The 20,266-nt window shown below is 41.7% G+C and overlaps 1 protein-coding gene and 1 non-coding gene across 14 annotated transcripts in view; both read left to right on the forward strand.

Moving 5' to 3' along the window:
• Positions 1 to 11,351, forward strand: part of SH3D19 (SH3 domain containing 19) — a 210,695-nt gene extending 199,344 nt beyond the window's left edge. For all 13 annotated transcript variants that reach the window (XM_064383821.1, XM_064383823.1, XM_064383818.1 and 10 more), the window contains one exon: positions 2,706 to 11,351. In XM_064383821.1, the coding sequence (XP_064239891.1) occupies positions 2,706 to 2,822 (117 nt within the window). In that variant the 3' untranslated portion in view covers positions 2,823 to 11,351. The remainder of the gene's footprint in view (positions 1 to 2,705) is intronic.
• Positions 11,352 to 19,180: 7,829 nt separating this feature from the next.
• Positions 19,181 to 19,319, forward strand: LOC135277901 (U4 spliceosomal RNA). The gene has a single exon (XR_010345467.1). It is a non-coding gene; the product is annotated as a U4 spliceosomal RNA (small nuclear RNA).
• The last annotated feature ends 947 nt before the right edge of the window (positions 19,320 to 20,266 follow it).

The following is a 20,266-nucleotide window of genomic DNA, read 5'->3' on the forward strand; positions in this document are numbered from 1 at the left end:
TTGTTGTTGTTTTTGAGACAGGGTCTCACTCTGTTGCCCAGGCTTTAGTGCAGTGGTGCAATCTCGACTCACTGTGCAGCCTCTGTTTCCCAGGCTCGCACAATTCTCCAGCCTCAGCCTCCTGAGTAGCTGGGACTACAGGTTCGAGCCACCAATGCATGGCTAATTTTTCATAGTTTTTGTAGAGACTGGGTCTCACCCAGGCTGATCTCAGACTCCTGAGCTCAAAGCAATCCACCTGACTCAGCCTCCCAAAGAGCTGGGATTACAGGCATGAGCCACTGCACCCAGCCATAAATGACAGATATTTCTTATGCCCTAGCTATTCAAAATTAAAATTCTATAACCTTCTATCAGTTCCTTTTTTTTCTTTTCACATCTTGGTCTTTAAAATAAAATTTAAAAAAATAAAATAAAACTGTTGCTTTAGTCCTTGAGAGTCAGTGGCTCAAAATTTATTCCTTTTATCTTTACATAAACTTACTGCCAGTGAAGAAACTGAATTCAAACTTCTTAGATGTTATTTTGGTCTTCATTTAAAATATGTCAAGATAAATAACAGAATTCACAGTATCCTCCAGAAAACAGGTTATCTTCATTTCATTCTACAAATGGTTGACCATAAGAGAGTTCTAGAATTGTTGTTGTTGTTGTTGTTGTTAAGAAATTCTGCACTGCTTTCAGTGTTGTTGGTCATTAATATTTTCTTAAATATCCACAGAATGTTAATAGAGAAAACTAATTTTTAAAAATAGTCCTAGCCCTCAGGAAACTGACATGGTATGTAGATTTGGACCAGACCTAAAAAAATAGCTTCAGTTAACTATTATTATAATTTAGGAACCAAAAGTAACTTATTTATAACAAAAACTTTGAATTGCCAGAATTTTTACAGATTTTAGCAGAGCAGAGTAAATTAACAACATCTGATAGCATGTTTTCTTTCCATTTTCCATAAATAAAAGCCTTAAATCAAGCCTTTTTTTCCAGAGGGTAATGTACCAGGGCTACAAATAAATACATTTAGCCTGATAAAGATATTCTTAACAGTAGCCAGAATCATCTTGTATCATTGTAGCATCTTAAACACAGATTCTTAGAGATGTTTAGAAATCATAAAGAACAAAATAGGTATGTCTTCATCTGTTGAAGGAATTCTAATTTACACATGAATAAGACACACAGCCCCTTTGACTAACCTGATGAGGATAAATCAGTGTCCTGAGTCAAGGTGAAGTTAAGATGGGAAAAAATGCAAATTTGATATTGGGACCATGGCAGGAGAATCATTTGAATCGGGGAGGTGGAGGTTGCAGTGAGCCAAGATTGCACCACTGCACTCCAGCCTGGGCAACAGAGCAAGACTCCGTCTCAAAAAAAAAAAAAAGATATTGGGGCCATGGGAGGAATGTGATAAACCATATGGTAGAGGGGAAATGCCATTATGTGCAAGAATAGATGTAGAATGCAAAATTGCTCTGGGTGTTGATAAAAGGCAATTATAGTAAAAGGTCCATTGTAAAATGTGGCAGCCACATAGTCTAGTGGTTAGGAATACAAGCTCTGGAATCACACTAAATTTGAATCCTGGTTCTACCACTAACTAGACATGCGACACTGGCAAGTTATATAATCTATCTGAGTTTTGGCTTCTTTTCCACTAAAATAAGGAAATCTATAAAAATATATCTCGACCAAGGTGGTTGGATCACAAGGTCAGGAGTTCGAGCCCAGCCTGGCCAACATGGTGAAACCTCACCTCTACTAAAAATATAAAAAATAGCTGGACATGGTGGCAGGCACCTGTAATCCCAGCTATTCAGGAGGCTGAGGCAGGAGAATAATTTGAACCCAGAAGGCGGAGGTTGCAGTGAGCCGAGATCTAGTATTGCACTCCAGCCTGGGCCACAGGGCAAGACTCTGTCTCGAAAAAAAAAAAAAAATACACATACACACACACACACACACACACACATATATATATATTCATATATTTTTATTTATATGTTTATATATGTTTATATATATATATATATATATATATATATAATGAGGATGTTAATACAGTGCTCATCTCTAGGACTGTGGTGTTGTTTACATGAGTTAGTTCCTGTGAAGTACACAGAATAAGACAAGGCATGCAGAAAGCACATGACTCACTCGTCTCCAAGTCTTTGCCTAAATGACACCTTCTGTGAGGCCCTCCCTGATGGCCCTAATGAGTTGGCAATCCCATGCTTTCTGTCCTCTTCTGCCAGCTTATTTGCTTTCCCATCGTAGAAAGGGGGAAATATTAATTGTGTCCAGAACAGTGTCTGACACTTAGTGGGTACTCAATAAATAATTTTGTGTGTGTGTGTGTGTGTGTGTGTGTGTGTGTGTGTGTGTGTGTGTGTGTTAGCTAGTATTATTTTAAGAGGGATTTTAGATTAGGAGTGGTGAATTTGAGAGGCACAAAATATAAGCAGGAAAATCAAAGTGGAGCAAGGCTGGCAATGGCAAAGGAATGAGATTTAAGGAATAGAGGCCTACAAGCAAATAGCATCATTAGGTATAGATCATCTTTGTCATTTAATCCTCACAGCAATCAAGATAAATGAGTTATATAAAGAGAAGATTATTCATGCTGCCCTAGGTAGACCACTATTTCCCATGCTTATTCTCAACAGAAATCAGTAATTATTCTAATTCCTTTTGTCTTACAGGCTGGAGATATAATAACAGAGCTGGAATCTGTAGATGATGACTGGATGAGTGGAGAACTGATGGGAAAATCTGGAATATTTCCCAAAAATTACGTACAGTTTCTACAAGTCAGCTAGAGGAGAAGCTTGACTGTGTTCTTTGGCACAAGAACTCACTTGAAGTATCACCTTGACTATCAGATATGTTTTTGCACTATTTTTTTTAACTGAAAAAGAAATATCTAAGCTGTACGTAGTACACTAGAATTTTCTGAAAGCAGAAAACTTCTAGATTTTGTAGTTAGTTTTCATTATAGTAGAAGCATGCACATGGAAACCCATGAGCTAGGATTCTACCGAGGAAAACATCTAGCGGGATTAGCAAGGCAAAGGGAAAGCCTCTGGTGGCATGGCAGCATAGGGAGGCTCACACGCAGAAGTTGCACGTGGACATCTATTTTATTCAGCACAAGTGAATTAACCATGCTTCCTCATTTTTTTACTTTAGTTTAAAAAGAGGACATTTGATATTCTACATGCTGTAACAGGACATGATTAGTAATCTAAATTTCATTTTTGATATTCGAATTAATTCTTACGGCTTGAGCATATCAGCCTTATTACCAGAGCAAATCCTTTTTTCAGACAGGATAGTTTACTGACTAGTTGGAGCATCTATAAGGACGTTGCAAAATCAACCCGTGCCCACCAAACAATCTTTATGTTACCAAGTGATCCCATTTGTCCAAGGATTTGAAGGGGGTCAAAATTGGATATATCTTACTTAGTCTAAAGAATCACAACCATCCCTGAAATGCCTTGCTAATACAACTAATCCTTCCATATACGTGCCATACTTACTTCTTTCCTCAGTGTATACTTTATGTTAACAAGGTTATTACAAAGCACATTTTCCGAATCTGCAATCATTCCTTTGACAATTACTGGACCCAAAGGAAAATTCATTTTCTTTGCATTATTCCAGTAATACATAAAAACTGTGTCTTGTTATCACAGTACATTATGAATCACATATAAAATCTTAAAATACAGAACAACTGTTCAAATGGAAAGTACTGCCAAACCTCCACAGCTCATTTCTTTGTAATATAATCAGAATGAAAAATAATTTAAGAGGACAGAAGACTGGTATTTTTTTTATTTTATTTTTTCCCTAGCTCATCCCTGCACAATTATTAGAGTAAATGAAAAACCACTTTCCTGCTTTCCATTCTTATAAATTCTAAGCTTAAGATTAAAAAGTGGCTCTTTACATTACTGAATCAATTACAGTTTATGGGCTAGAGCCAGATAGGTTGAAGACAATCTTCCAAACAGATCAATGGAATAGAATTTCATTGGAAATGTAAAACACTTTCCCAACAATGTTCATGACCTTCTTCTATTTTTGAGAAGAGTTTCATATGCTGGACCACATTTTAGCTTTTATTGCTTTTTTTTCCCATTGTCCAAAAAGTTAGGCAACCAATGGCTACACTTTTACTTGAATTCCACCTGGAGTTATGCAAGGAAGGTAATATTTACTTTGTCTTTGACTAAAGTTCTCTCCCCATTCTATGGTTACATATTATTTTGGACTATGGAGACTTACAACATGTTTTGATAAAGAAGAGAGTATAAAGAAAATTCTTGTCAAATTTCACTCAAAAGTAATTTCATGAGAAGTCAGTGATTTAAAGCATTATCCAAATTCTTATTTGCAGCAAACTGTACAATAGCAGGAAGGGTATGGAATGGGACATCAGGCATATATCTTTGCCTTTATAACTTTAACATCTTATATTGAAGATTTTGAAAGCCTATCTTTATTAGAGGAAAATCTCCATCTTAAATTTTGGCCTTCTGTCACCAGAATGATAAGTGCAATAGTTTTAAATCTACTTGACACTATAATAAACTGAACTGACTTTCAAAGTCCCTTTCTCATATTAGACTGAGTTTTTTGAGAATGGAGGTAGTATCTTGTCTTTTCTTTTTTTTTTTTTTCAAGACAAGATTTCATTCCCTTTGACCAGGCTGGAGTGCAATGCAATCTTGGCTTACTGCCGCAACCTCCACCTCGTGGGCTCAAGTGATTCTCCTGCCACAGCCTCCCAAGTAGCTATGACTACAGGCACACACTGCCACACTCAGCTAATTTTTGTATATATATATATATTTTTCTTTTTGTAGATACAGGGTTTTACCATGTTTCCCAGGCTGGTCTCAAGCTCCTAGGCTCAAGCAATCTGCCTGCCTTGGCCTCCCAAAATGCTGGGATTACTGCACCTGGCCTGTGATATCTTAACTATCTTTGTATCTCTAGTCCTTTGCACCATTCAGGCTCAATAAAGTTGGCTGGTGGGTTGGGTTAGTTGGTTGGTTGGCCAGAGTCAGTGGGTGGGTGGATGGACGGATGGATGGATGGATGGATAATGGATGGAAGATGGATGGATGACTTTCACATATAGCAATACCATCTTGGATTCACTCAGTATCTTTCCTCTTTAATTTTTTTTTTCTTTTTTTGAGATGAAGTCTCACTCTTGTCCCCAAGGCTGGAATACAATGGCGCGATCTCGGCTCACTGCAACCTCTGCCTCCCAGGTTCAAGCAATTACCCTGGGTCAGCCTCTGAGTAGCTGGGATTACAGGCTCCTGCCAGCAAGCCCAGCTAATTTTTGCATTTTTAGTAGAGACAGGGTTTCACCGTGTTGGCCAAATTGGTCTTGAACTCCTGACCTTGTGATCCACCCGCCTTGGCCTCCCAAAGTGCTGGGATTACAGATGTGAGCCACCGTGCCCTGCCTTCTCGTTAATTTTTGACATAAATCTATACTGAAACAAAATTCACAGTTTTATGTTATTTCACTCTTATGTTCTATTTCATGCTTACCATTTATTACCCACTCAACTGACAGGAAGCAAGAAGGTAACATATGGGCTTTCATAGTTACTTTCTTATTCTGTATATTGATTGAATTCAAAGCAAGACTGACCATGTTTAAGGAGAAACATAATGTTTATTTTCAGTGAATTTTATGGGGGAGAAATAGGAATGCATTCTGTTTCCTTTTAGGAATTTTAGGTTAAAATTTAATCTTGTTCATCTAAGCCTCCTCAAACTAGAATCTCTTAATCCTTTTTCTTTGGTAAGTTAAACATAGAGAAGCCTTTCCTAGCAAGCAGACTCAGGTGAAAAAGAAAAACTAGAGAAGCCATTTAATATATTATTCCTATCCTTTGAACACTAAAAGACAGCATTTTTCTTTAAAAGATGCCCTTGCTTACATGACTGGAAGGGTAATGGAATATATCTGTCATTATGCTCATAGAAATCACAGGTCTTGAGTACAGTCTATAATATTCAGAATGAAAGTGTGTTTATCAGAATTTATTATTAGAACTGGCATTTGGAAAAAAAAATCATTTTTCTCTAGGGTTGTGAATCAGTACTCCTAACAATCATTGCTTAGTTTTTACTCAGTTTTTTAAGCTTACTTAAATATACCTAGAGAAACTAACGATGAATGTATTGACTAATTATGAGGCGATACAGTCACTTTGGTATAATCATTAATTTTTTTAAATTAATGTCAAATGCACATGAGCCATATGATTCAATGCCATTTTATGAATTCTTCACAGTGATTTTTTTTTTTTTTTAAGAAATAGGGTCTCACTTTGTTGCCTAGTTTGGAGTGCAATGGCATGATCTTGGCTCACTGCAGCCTTAGACTCCTGGGCTCAAGTTATCCTCCCACCTCAGCCTCCCAAGTAACTGGGACTGCAGGCATGTGCCACCATATCTGGCTAATTTTTTATTATTTTATTTTATTTTATTTTATTTTTTGAGACGGAGTCTTACTCTGTTGCCCAGGCTAAAGTGCAGCAGTGCTATCTGGGCTCACTATGACCTCTGCCTCCCAGGTTCAAGTGATTCTCCTGTCTTAGCTTCCTGAGTAGCTGGGATTACAGGCACACACCACCGTGCCCAGCTAATTTTTTTGTATTTTTAGTTGAGACCAGGTTCACCATGTTGGCCAGACTGATCTCAAACTCCGGACTTCAAGTGATCCCCCCGCCTTGGCCTCCTAGAGTGCTGAGATTACAGGCGTGAGCCATTGCATCTGGCGTAATTTTTTGTTTTTTGTAAAGACGGGGTTTACCATGTTGCCCAGTCTGGTGTTAAACCCCTGGGTTCAATCAGTCTTCTCGCCTCAGCCTCTCAAAGTTCTGGGTTTGCAGGCATGAGCCACCTTGCCCAGCCAGCAGTGAATTTTTTTCAGAACTAATGTGAAGTCATTTTCTAACCTCTGCCTTTTTACTTCACTGTAATTATAGAAGGAAAAAAATAACAAAGCCTGATTCAGAACAACACCACCATCTAGGGGCTTCTCTCTTAATTGCGAGTTCATCCTGTTATACCACAGAAGAGAGACCTTGGAGACCAGAGCTTGTAGAGAGGTTAAATGATTTGCCTAAGGTTACAGTTACTTGCAGAGCCTAAAGTAAAACCTGTCTCTGCAGATTTCCAATCCAGTTCTTTTCCATTTATTATGGCAAAGTGATACATTTCTCTTTAGCAGTTAAACAAGAAGAATTGATATGTTTCATTGGCCTGTAACGTTTGCAGCCTCTTGAACAATACTTAATGATTAGAAAGAATTACACAGAATGTATGAAAGCCTTGAAGTTTTATCCTTCAGGAAGAAAAGTCCTGTCAGCTTCTCAGATTTATGTGGACAGTTTATATTGATGTTACCTAGAAACCGAAACATGAATGGATCCACTAATGGGGTTTCCTTTTTCTCTTTAATAGAGAATGTTCGAATACCTAGAACATCAGATCTTGTACAGCTGTATCTTGTAGGGCTGTGCTCTTAGTAACAGTAGAGCAATCATAAATCTAAAGTTTCATTAAAATAGAACACAAAACGGAGCAATGTCCCGGCTGCCATGAGGAAAGCCGCTGCCAAGAAAGACTGAGCCCCCCTCCCTGCCCTCTCCCTGAAATAAAGAACAGCTTGACCCCCTTAAAAAAATACATTTTTTAACACAAAACAGTGTTATTAGTATTTTGTAGTATAATAGATTAACTAAAGCACTGTTAAGCTAACAGATTTATATTTCAGAGTCCGGGACATATTCTGATTTTTTTTTTTTTTTTTTGAGACAGAGTTTCACTGTCACCAGGCTGGAGTGCAGTGGCCTGATCTCAGCTCACTGCAACCTCCGCCTCCTGGGTTCAAGTGATTCTCTTGCCTCAGCCTCCCAAGTAGTTGGGACTACAGATGTGCACCACCACGCCTGGCTAATTTTTCTATTTTTAGTAGAGATAGGGTTTCACCATGTTGGCCAGTGTGGTCTCGATCTCTTGACCTCGTGATCTGCCTGCCTCGGCCTCCCAAAGTGCTGGGATTACAGGCGTAAGCCACTGCACCTGGCCCATGTTCTGATTTTTTTAAAGGAATTCTAATTGTATGTATACCGTGGATTATTTATCTTCAAGTACCATAAATTAGGCAATAATTAAATGAAATTTTTTTTAGGAGAAGTAATGTTTTAAATTCATTATTCAGGCATGAATATTACCTACTGGTTGTCTGCGTTTCACAGAAATTGACTGCCAATACCAAATTATTGGCCTCTGGCCAAGCGCGATGACTCATGCCTGTAATCCCAGCACTTTGGGAGGCCAAGACCAGTGGATCACCTGAGGTCAAGAATTCCAGACCAGCTTGGCCAACATGGTGAAACTCCATCTCTGCTAAAAATACAAAAATTAGCCAGGCTATGGTGGCACATGCCTGTAAGTCTAGCTACTTGGGAGGCTGAGGTGGGAGAATTGCTGGAACCTTTGAGGCGGAGGCTGCAGTGAGCCGAGATCGCACCACTGCACTCCAGCCTAGGCAACAGAGTGAGACCCTGTCTTGAAAGAAAAATACTTAAAAGGAACAGCTACATTTACTTCTCATCATGTAGAAGTACTTTATTGGATAAAGCCCTGACTCACGGACCACTGAGCCCACCACATTATCCTCTAGGCCCCCAAGGCTGTCCCTCTAGTATGGACCAGAGATCACCCTATACTAGGGCAACAGTGGCATCTTGTTTCTAGACATGAAAATGTTGGAGCTATTAAAAGATGAACATATAGTGACAAAACAGTTATCTGTTTCATCTGTATATGCAGAGCGCTCTAGGGTCAGTAAATTTGGGATGCAAACAGAGGCCTGTATCTTTGCTGGTCAGAGAGGCTTGATTGAGCTATGAGAAGGCCCATATGCCCACTGCAGTCAGGGGGCTGGGGACAAGGTTGGAAAGCAACAGACAGGTCAGGAGTTTGAGACCAGCCTGGCCAACATGATGAAACCCCGTCCCTACTAAAAATATAAAAATTATCCGGGCATGGTGGCAGATGCCTGTAATCCCAGCTACTTGGGAGGTTGAGGCAGGAGAATCACTTGAACCTGGGAGAAGGAGGTTGCAGTGAGCTGAGATCATGCACTCCAGCCTGAGCGACAAGAACAAAACTCCGTCTCAAAAAAAAAAAAAAAAAAAAAAAGGAAAGCAACAAAAAAACAGGGCATTCCAATACCGTGTATCTGTAAAACTGCCTAAGGGTGGAACAATTGCCCCTGTGCAGGTTTGTCAAGTTGCTCCTGCTGGATAGGGCTGGATAGCCTCTATATCATATTTTAGTTGATAGATGTAGGAACAGACCGTTTTACTGAAGAGACTGTTGTGATGTTGACACTATACTGTGCAAGAGGCTGAGGATTCTCATCCTCAGAGAAGAGGAGAATCAGAATCACATTCTCCAACAGGGCTGCTGAGCAGAGCCCCATACACTGACGGTCCCCACAAAGCCAGCACCGCATCACTCAAGCTGGTGCCAATGAAGAAAGTGAGATTTTCTTCTTCAGGATTTGACAATAGAGACCACTCCCTCAGGCCATAGATGGTAATAATACTGACCATGGGACCAAGTGCAGTGGCTCACACTTGTAATCCCAGTACTTGGGGAGAGCAAGGCGGGTAGATCACTTGAGCCCAGGAGTTTGAGACCAGCCTGGGCAACATGGTGAAACCTCATCTCTACAAAAAATATAAAAATTAGCTGGGCATGGTGGTGCATGCCTGTAGTCCCAGCTACTCAGAAGGCTAAGGTGAGAGAATGGCTTGAGCCCAGAAGGTGGAGGTTGCAGTGATGACACCATTGCACTGCAACCTGGACAAGTTAGTGAAACTCTTTTTTTTTTTTTTTTTTTTTTTGAGACAGAGTTTTGCTTTTGTCACCCAGGCTGGAGTGCAATGGCACCATCTTGGCTCATCACAACCTCTGCCTCCTGGGTTCAAGCGATTCTCCTGCCTCAGGCTCCTGAGTAGCTGGGATTACAGGCACGCACCACCACACCCGGCTAATTTTGTATTTTTAGTAGAGACGGGTTTCACCATGTTGGTCAGGCTGGTCTCGAACTCCCTACCTCAGGTGATCCATCCACCTCAGCCTCCCAAATTGCTGGGATTACAAGCATGAGCCACCGTGCCCGGCCCTGCAAAACTCGGTCTCAAAACGTAATAATAGATAAATAATAAAATATAATAATACTGGCCAGGAATGGTGGCTTATGCCTGTAATCCCAGCACTTTGGGAGGCTGGTGGATCACTTGAGGTCAGGAGTTTAAGACCAACCTGGTCAACATGGTGAAACCCCATCTCTACTAAAAATACAAAAATAAAATTAGCTGGATGTGGTGGCACACACCTGCAATTCCAGACACTTGGGAGACTGAGGCAGGAGTATTGCTCGAACCCAGAAGGCGAAGGTTGCAGTGAGTCAAGATTGTGCCACTATACTGCAGACTGGGCAACATGGCAAGAGTCTGTCAAAATAATAATAATAATAATACCATGACCATTGGAATATTGAACAATGTGATCAGATTTGGCCACATAATTCCTGGAGGTGAAGGCCAGCCTACTGTGCAGAGCCCCATACATGGAGCCCAGATCCTGAATGGTAGCCAGGAACCTTGTCATGAGGCAGCAGGGGGTGCAGAGTGGGGAGGAAGAGGTGTATTTAAGTTTGGTTTCAGGCCTGAGTAGGTGTGAAGGGGTGAGTTCAGTGTGTGGAAATCGTACCTCAGAGTGGGACAGAGAGACACCAGAATGCAGTAGGTGTAGCCAAAGCTGGCTAGTCCCTTTTAAAAACTGAGTCACAATTTACATAAAATGCATAGATACTAAGTAAACAATTGTATGAGTTTTGACAATTATATACAAACCATTGATCAAAATGTAGAACATTTCTGTCGCTCTAGAAAGTTTCTTCATACCCCTTTCCAGTTAATCACATCTCTCACTTCCCCTGACAAAGGCAACCACTGTTCTGATTTCTGTCACCATAGATTAGTTTTGCCTTCTTGAATTTTACAAAAATGGACTCATCTAGTATCTACTCTTTTCCTCTGGCTTCTTTCACTCAACGTAATATTTTTGTGATTTGTCCATGTTGCTGTAGCAGTAGTTAATTCCCTTTTACTACGACTGAGTAGTATTTCAGCATAGGAATACACCACAATTTGTTTATCCATTCCCTGCTGGCTTTTTTCCAGTTATTAGCTACTGTGAATAAAACTGGTACGAATATTTCTAAACAAGCCTTTTGTGGACATAGTATTTTATTTCTCTTGGATAAATACCTAGGAGTAAACTGTTAGCTCATAGAATAGATACATGTTTAATTTTATAAGAAACTGCCTATTTTCCAAAGTGGTTTGACCATTTCACACTCCACCAGCAATGTTTGAGAGTTCCATTTCCTCCCTGTCTTTTACCAGCATTTGGTTTTATTAGCCTATTTGTATTGTCAGTTTCATAGACATTTTCTTTTGACACAAAACAATTACAGTATCACAGGCTGGGCACAGTGGCTTACATCTTTAACCCCAGCACTTTGGGAGGCTGGGGCAGGTGGATCACTTAAGGTCAGGAGTTTGAGACCAGACTGACCAACATGGTGAAACCCCATCTCTGCTAAAAATACAAAAATTAGCTGGACATGGTGGCACGTGCCTGCAATCCCAGCTATTTGGGAAGCTGAGGTAGGAGAATCACTTGAACCAAGGAGGCGGAGGTTGCAGGGAGCCAAGATTGCGCCACTGCACTCCAGCCTGGGCAACAGAGCAAGACTCTGTCTCAAAAAAATAATAATGGCTGGGGTGGTGGCTCACCTCTGTAATACCAGCACTTTGGGAGGCCAAGGCAGGCAGATCACTTGAGGTCAGGAGTTCAAGACCAGCCTGGCCAACACATAGCGAAACCCCATCTCTACTAAAAAAATACACAAAAATTAAAACAAAAAAAAATGCAAAAATTAGCTGGACATGGTGGCACGCACCTGTAGTCCCAACTACTTGGGAAGCTGAGGTAGAAGAATCGCTTGAACCTGGGAGGCAGAGGTTGCAGAGAGCTAAGATGGCGCCACTGCACTCTAGCCTAAGCAACAGAGTGAGACTACGTCTCTCAAAAACAAAAAATAAAAATAAAAAACAATTATGGTATCACAAATAGACTTCTAGGAGCGGACACCTGCAATAATTTTTCTACCTTGACTTTTTTTTTTTCCTTTTCCTGAGACAGAGTTTCACCCTTGTTGCCCAGGCTGGAGTGCAATGGCACAATTTCGACTCAATGCACTCTGCCTCCTGGGTTCCAGTGATTCTTGTGCCTCAGCCTCCCAAGTAGCTAGGATTAGAAAACCTGCCACCACACCCAGCTAATTTTACAATTTCGACTCAATGCACTCTGCCTCCTGGGTTCCAGTGATTCTTGTGCCTCAGCCTCCCAAGTAGCTAGGATTAGAAAACCTGCCACCACACCCAGCTAATTTTTTTTATTTTTATTTTTATTATTTTTGAGATAGAGTTTCGCTCTTATCTACCCAGGCTGGAGTGCAGTGGTACGATTTCGGCTCACTACAACCTCTGCCTCCTGGGTTCAGGCAATTCTCCTGCCTTAGCCTCCCAAGTAGTTGGTATTACAGACCCTGCCACCATGCCCAGCTAATTTTTATATTTTTAGTAGAGACAGGGTTTCACCACGTTGGCCAGGCTGGTCTCGAACTCCTGGCCTCAGGTGATCCACCTGCCTTGGCCTCCCAAAGTGCTGGGATACAGGTGTGAGCCTCTGCACCCGGCCCTGCCTTGACTTCTTAAATGATCTTAACAAATGGAAGCTCATTACCCTTCATAGCTGTCACACTTGCATTGCCAGTCACAGCATTACGTCAGAGAATTATGACTCATTAAATTGGTACAACTGTATATTTAAAGATATTAAAGATTATTACTGAAATTTGGAGCTGTGTTTAATAGGATTGTGGTTATATTTCTAAGGAATCATTTTTGAGATATTTGCTCAAATATTTACATTTGATACATTAAATCTGCTTCAACTAATTGGGGAGGAGAAATTGTCAGGAACTGTGCAGTGTTTGACATTTTACCCAACTTATAAGCTAAAAAAGCCTGTCATGGTTTCATGGATGTTAGTAGAAGACATGAGAATCCTGGGCAGGGAAAAAAGACTTTATTACTCACAGCAAAAGTGAGAACCAGTGTTTCTTGTTCTTATGTGTCAGTTTCCCATACCTCCCAAATCCCAAGGAGGACATGCAAAGGGCCCTTTATTTAGCCAGTTGTGTGACAGGAGAGGAACACTAAGATCTGCCACTTTTATAGCAAGTGGACGCAAGCTTGCTTTTTTTCCTAGGGGAGACATTACCTCATCCCTCAAGGTTGCTCGCAAGGGTGCAAACACAGTCCTGAGAAGTGGCCAAGGTGAAGAACAGTCAAGGAATTGTATTCTTGGCATAATCAGCAAGAATGTGCAGAGACACTTGGGGTCTACAGCACATTGCCTCTGTCACTGTTCATTCCTCAGCCTGACACATTCTTGGCCAAACTTAAATTTTTTACACAAGCATGCTACTCTAGCAACCACTTCAATTAATCTAACCAACAGAAGCCAGAACCAAATCCACTCAATTTGTCTCATATGATGTTTAATTAAGTCTATTATCAAGACTCAAAGCAGCAGAGGAGGCCAACCTGCAGTATTGATCTCAGTCATACTCTCCAGGGTCGCAGACAGCTCACTGCAAATAAATCCCAGGGAGTACCAGTAGGTCTGATTTTAGGCAGCCATAAGGTATTCTAGGGCCAGGGTATTTTGTTCCTTAAGACCTGCACAGAGTTTAAACTGATCTGTTAATCTCTGGTGTCATTGCAATAATTAGACAATAGATGGGCCAGAAAATGACCCCTGTTCTTAATGGGGAGACATCTCATGACCCATTTTTCTCCTACATAAAAAAATATAACTCCAAAGGACGCAAATCACTTTAGTTCAGGACTCGTTGCTAAACCTGATTTGTATCATCACATTGGTTAAGTCACAGGGGCAGTGTCACCAAATAGCTGCAGCCACAGTTGCCATATATGATATTATCTAAGACCACTCAGACATCAAAAGCATATGATCAGTCAGAATGAACCAAGGTTGTGTTGGTCCTGATATCTACATACAATCGAATTTGGGTGCTGTTGTTGATGGTATCAGGCACAGCAAAACTGAGGATGGACCATGTCTAAAAGAAATTTTCTGTTTTCATAACACATTTCATAGTGGTTTGTACAAACCCGGCAGCAGGTCAGCCCACTTGATTCAGGTAGTGGTTTTGAATCAAGGGCAAAGTTTTGCCCCCCAGGGGACATTTGGCAATGTCTGAGCCATTTTTATTTGTCACAACTAGAGGAAAGGTACTACTGGCATCTAGTGGGTAGAGGCCAGCATTAACTGCTAAACAATGAATTATCTGGCCTAAAATATGAATAGTGCCATGGTTGAAAACTGACCTAGGGAACAAACTGTGCATTAATTATTCCCCTTCCAGCTAGGCATGGTGGCTCACAGCTGTAATCCCAGCACTCTGGGAGACCGAGGCAGAAGTACCCCTTGAGCCAGGAGTTTTAAGACCAACCTGGGAAATATAGTGAGACCGTATCTCTACAAAAAAAAAATAAAATATTACCCAGGCATAGTGGCACGTGCCCGTAGTCCCAGTTACTTAGGAGGGTGAGGTGGGAGGGTCACTTGAGCCCAGGAGGTCAAGGCTGCAGTGAGCTGTGATAGCACCATGGCACTCCAGCCTGGTTGACAGAGTGAGACCCTGTCTTTATTCCTTAGTGTGGTCTAAGGTGTTTTCTCCCCAGATGCCAGGGTTGTTGCCTTTCCTCCACTGACACAAAATTAATACCTATAACAAAATTTTCTTCAATCATCCCTTCTTTCACCCAGACCTTTTGTCCTGATTACTACCCAGGAGACAGTGAAATGGAGATAATCCTTCTCTGGGATTCTGGGACTGTCATATTCTGTGACCCAAATACCTTAGTCAGGTATGTGGAACAGGAGGAGGTGAGGGTGATACAGTCAGTAACCTCTTTAATGCTCAACAATGCAGTTATCTGCAGATGGTAGGGAGTGTGAAATATTCATCAAATAATCTCACTTTTGGCTCACTGCTGAGTGGCCTTTGTGACAAAAGGTGCCCCACTGTCAGACTGCAAATAGTTTGGAAGACTAAGAATATGTGACACATTAGTTTCAAGAGCTGCAATTGTGTGGTCAAAGTCAGTTAATCAGACTGGAACAGCAACTTTGTAGCCTAAGAATGTCTCAGCAGCAGTGAGACGCCCCCCACCATGAGTTGCCCTGAGGGGAGACCAAAGGTCCAGTGTACTCAATCAGTTAGGAACAAGTGGGCCCATGTCCTGTGTAATATCGTTTTTTTTTGTTTTTTTTTTTTTGGTATTTTTTTTCCTAGACTGCTCAGCAGGAGTAATATGGTCTTATTTACCTCCAGACAAATGGGCTAACTTTAGCAGGGGTCACCAAGATTGGCATGCCTGGGAAAGAGTTCTTTACTGGGTGCCTAGTCCGCCATCGTGAGAACAATCCAGGTGGTGCTGACTTCATCAGCAGCTGGATTCCACTAGCTGTAATCAAGAGAACTGGCCCTTACCGTAGTCATCTACATGAGTGACCCAGATGTTCTGGTTGGCAGCCACAGTTTATTTTCATAGTTTGTAGTCTTAAAAGGGATGTCTTTAGTCTGCCTTTCAAGTGCAGACCAGATGTCTAGGCCACTGGTAACAGCCCAAGTCAGCAAAAATAGTGTGGTGGCTCACAAATGTAATCTCAACTTTGGGAGATTGAGGAAGGAGGATCACTTGAGTCTAAGAGTTCAAGACCAGCCTGGGCAACATAGGGAAACCCCCCCCATCTCTACAAACATTTTAAAAAGTAGGGCATGGTGACTCACACCTGTAGCCCCAGCTACAGATCTACTAGTGAGAAAAAATCGAATTTTTTTTTTGAGATGGGGGATAACATTTCATTAGGGCTTAATGAGTGATTCCCATTATAAAATCAGTTGCAAATTTTCATCTGTGAATGATGATTTGTAATGAGATTTAATGTATTGCCTTTTTTTTTTTTTGAGACTGAGTCTCTGGCACCCAGGCTGGAGTGCAGTGGCGCAATCCCGGCTCACTGCAACCTCTGCCCACTGCAACCTCGACCTCGCAGGTTCAACCAATTCTCCTGCCTCAGCCTCCCAAGTAGCTGGGATTACAGGTGCATGCCATCACGCCCGACTAATTTTTGTATTTTTAGTAGAGGCAGGATTTCACCATGTTGGCCAGGCTAGTCTTGAACTTCTGACCTCAAGTAATCCACCCGCTTTGGCCTCCCAAAGTGCTGAATTAAAGGTGTAAGCCACAGTGCCTGGCCTGTATTTCATTTTTGAAGATGTCTTTTCACAGGTAACGTGTAGCGCTCAAAATGTTTGAGCATGGTATCACTGCAGTTTGCAGTGTGCACCTCAGTATGAAGTGATATGTGCACCACATGTGGTCTCTGTGGCAAATACTCAACTCTACAGTTGTAGTGCAAAAAGCAGCAAGTGGACCAGGGGCCGTGGCTCGTGCCTATAATTCAGCACTTTGGAAGGCTGAAGCAAGAGGATCCTTTTGAGTCCAGGAGTTAAGACCAGCCTGAGCAACATAGTGAGACCCTATCTCTATTTAAAAATAGATTTAAAATTTTAAAAAGCAGGAACTGGACAGGCACAGTGGTTCACGCCTGTAATCCCATCACTTTGGGAGGCCAAGGTTGACAGATTACAAGGTCAGGAGATTGAGACCAGCCTGGCTAACACGGTGAAATCCCATCTGTACTAAAAATGCAAAAAATTAGCCAGGCATGGTGGCACGTGCCTGTAGTCCCAGCTACTCGGGAGGCTGAGGCAGAAGAATCGCTTCAACCTGGGAGGCAGAGGTTGCAGTGAGCTGAGATCATGTCACTGCACTCCAGGCTGGGCGGCAGAGTGAGATTCCGTCTCAAAAAAATAAATAAAAAGCAGGAACTGACAATATTTAAAGATAAATGAGTATGATTATGTTCCAATACAATTTTGTTAGTGGATATTTATATTTATTTTGAATTTCATATAATTTTCACATGTAATATTTTTTCAAATCTATAAAAATATTAAAACCATTCTCAGCTTGCAGACTATACAAAAATGGAAACTGGCCAGATTTACCATAGGCAGCAATTTGCCAACTCAGCCTGGACTAAGGATTGTATCACACGGATAGTTAGGAATTATAACTGTAGCTGCTATAAGATCATAGGCAAAGAAGTCCCTGATACAGAGAACCAAAGCAAGGAAACAGAATGCTGAAAACGGAAATTTAGGAAAACTTCACCCACAAAAGACTTTTTTTTTTTTTTTTGAGAGTCTGGTTCTGTCTCTCACACTGGAGTGCAGTGGCTCGATCTCAACTCACTGCAACCTCCTCCTCTCGAGTTCAAGTGATTCTGCCTCAGCCTCCCGAGTAGCTGGGATTACAGGTCCATGCCACCAAGCCCAGCTCATTTTTGTATTTGTAGTAGAGACAGGGTTTCTCCACATTGACCAGCTTGACTGGAACTCCTGACCTCAAGTGATCTGCCTGGCTTGGCCTCCCAAAGTGCTGGTATTACAAGCCTGAGCCACTGCGCCTGTCCCACAAAAGATTTGAAACTATATATTGAAAGAACAGGCTGGGCACAGTGACTCACACCTGTAATCCCAACACTTTGGGAGGCCGAGGCTGGTGGATTGCTTGAGCTCAGGAATTGGGAGACCAGTCTGGGCAACATGGCAAAATCTTATCTCTACAAAAAATAGAAAAATTAGCCAGGAGTGGTGGCAGGCACGTGTAGTCTCACCTACTGAGGAGGCTGAGGTGGGAGGATCGCTTGAGCCTGAGAAGTGGAGGCTGCAGTGAGCCAAGCTCATGCCACTGCACTCCAGCTGGGTGACAGAGCCAGATCCTATCTCAAAAACCAGCTAGGAATGGTGGCTCACACTTGTAATCCCTCTGGGAGGCCGAGGTGGACAGATTACCTGAGGTCAAGAGTTCAAGACCAGCCTGGCCAGCATGATGAAGCCCTGTCTCTACTAAAAATACAAAATTAGTTGGGCATGGTGGTGCACACCTGTAAACCCAGCTACTCAGGAGGGTAAGGCAGGAGAATCGCTGGAACTCGGGAGGCGGAGGTTGCAGTAAGCCAAGATCACGCCACTGCACTCCAGCCTGGCAACAGAGAGACTCCATTTCAAAAAAGCAAAACAGCAGAGACTTCGAGGTGAAGGCAAACACTGTGGCCACATAAAGGAAAGTATTTCAAGCACAGGGAAGGGCAAGGGGAACAGGAGTAAGAGACAAGTCAGACACAAAATCACATGGAATCTTTGAATCATGTAAAACAGACTTTCAGGGCCTGGTATAGTGGCTCACACTTGTAATCAGGAGGATCACTTGAGATCAGGAGTTCCAGACCAGCCTTGGCAACATAGAAAGACCCCATTTCTACAATAAATATTTTTAAATTAGCCAGCCATGGTGGCATGCACCTGTAAACCCAGCTACTCAGGAGGCTGAGGTAGGAGGATTGCTTGAGCTCAGGAATGCAAAGCTGCAGTGAGCTGTGATTACATCACTGCACTCCATTCTGGGCAACAGAAAGAGATCCTGTTCACAAAAAATAAAAGACTTCCACAAGAGAAGACTTAGGGAGACAAGGTAGGCAGTAACAATCCAAGTAGTAATGGTGGCTTGTTTCAAATAGCAAAAGGTAGTAATAACTGATTGATTAGACTCCAGATATATATAGTTTGAAACAACTGTGAATAGTCAAGAATGACCACAGAGGATTTTGGCCTAAGCAACCAAAAGGGTGGGTACAATTGAGATAATACCATTTTAGAACACTGTATGTTAAATGCCTGACATCCAAGTGGGGATATCAAGTAAGCACTTAGACAAACCTGGATCTCCCAAAGTATAGGCTAGAAATATAAAAATCTCCATTAAGCTTTGTGCAGTGGCAGTATCATAGCCAATGAGGTTTATCTGAGGCACGATTATTGCTAATTGAAAACTTTTCCAAATACCCTACTGCGATGACTTGCAATATAGTCGGCATTGGCAATTTTTGAGTCTCTACAGAGACTGAAAAAAAATCTCCATTAAAACCAAGAACCTAGGGAGATTATAGAAATGTCTAAGGACCAAGCCCTAGGGCCTTCTAAAACTTATTAAAAGTCTAAGAAATTAGCTAGTAAAGGAGTAGCCAGTCATGTAGGAGGAAAAGCTTTGAGTTGAGGTTCTGGAAGACAGTTAAAATCAGGAAGAAATCAATTGTCAACAGTCACTAATAGGATGAGGTGACAGCAAGCAAAAATCACTAATAGAGGTCAAGTAAAGACTGAGAATGGACCACCGGACTTAGCAACAAAATCACTGCTAATCTTGACAATGAAGTTTCTTGGAGTGGTGTGGGGGAAAAGCCTAACTACAGCAAGTTTAAGAAAAATAAAAGAAAAACTAAAAAATGTGGCTGGGCACCATGGCTCACACCTATACTGGCACTTTGGGAGGCTCAGGCAGGAGGATCCCTTAAGGCTAGGAATCTGGGACCAGTCTGGACTTAACAGTCAAGACCCTACAAAGAACTTAAAAACTAGCAGGGTGGGCTGGGTGCAGTGGCTCACACCTGTAATCTCAGCAATTTGGGAGGCTGAGGCAGGAGGATCACTTGAGGGCAGGAATTCAAGATGAGCCTGGCTGACATGGCAAAACCCCATCTCCGCTAAAAAATGCAAAAATTAGCTGGGCTTGGTGGTGGGCACCTATAATCCTAGCTACTGGAGAGGCTGAGACACAAACATCGGTTGAACCTGGGAGATAGAAGTTGCAGTGAGCCAAATTCACACTTTCACTCCAGCCTGGGTGACAGAGCAAAACTGTCTTAAAAAAACAGTGGTGGCACAGACCTGTGTTCTAGTTACTCAGGCCTGGGAGGGAGGATGGCTTGAGCCCAGGAGTTTGGGGTTACAGTGACCTATGATCACACCATATATAAAAACATATATTCAAAAATATATATACTTTGAGTT

Source organism: Aotus nancymaae, unplaced genomic scaffold, assembly GCF_030222135.1.
Source record: "Aotus nancymaae isolate 86718 unplaced genomic scaffold, 86718_ANA_hifiasm-v0.15.2.pri h1tg000033l, whole genome shotgun sequence".
Lineage (NCBI taxonomy): Eukaryota > Metazoa > Chordata > Mammalia > Primates > Aotidae > Aotus > Aotus nancymaae.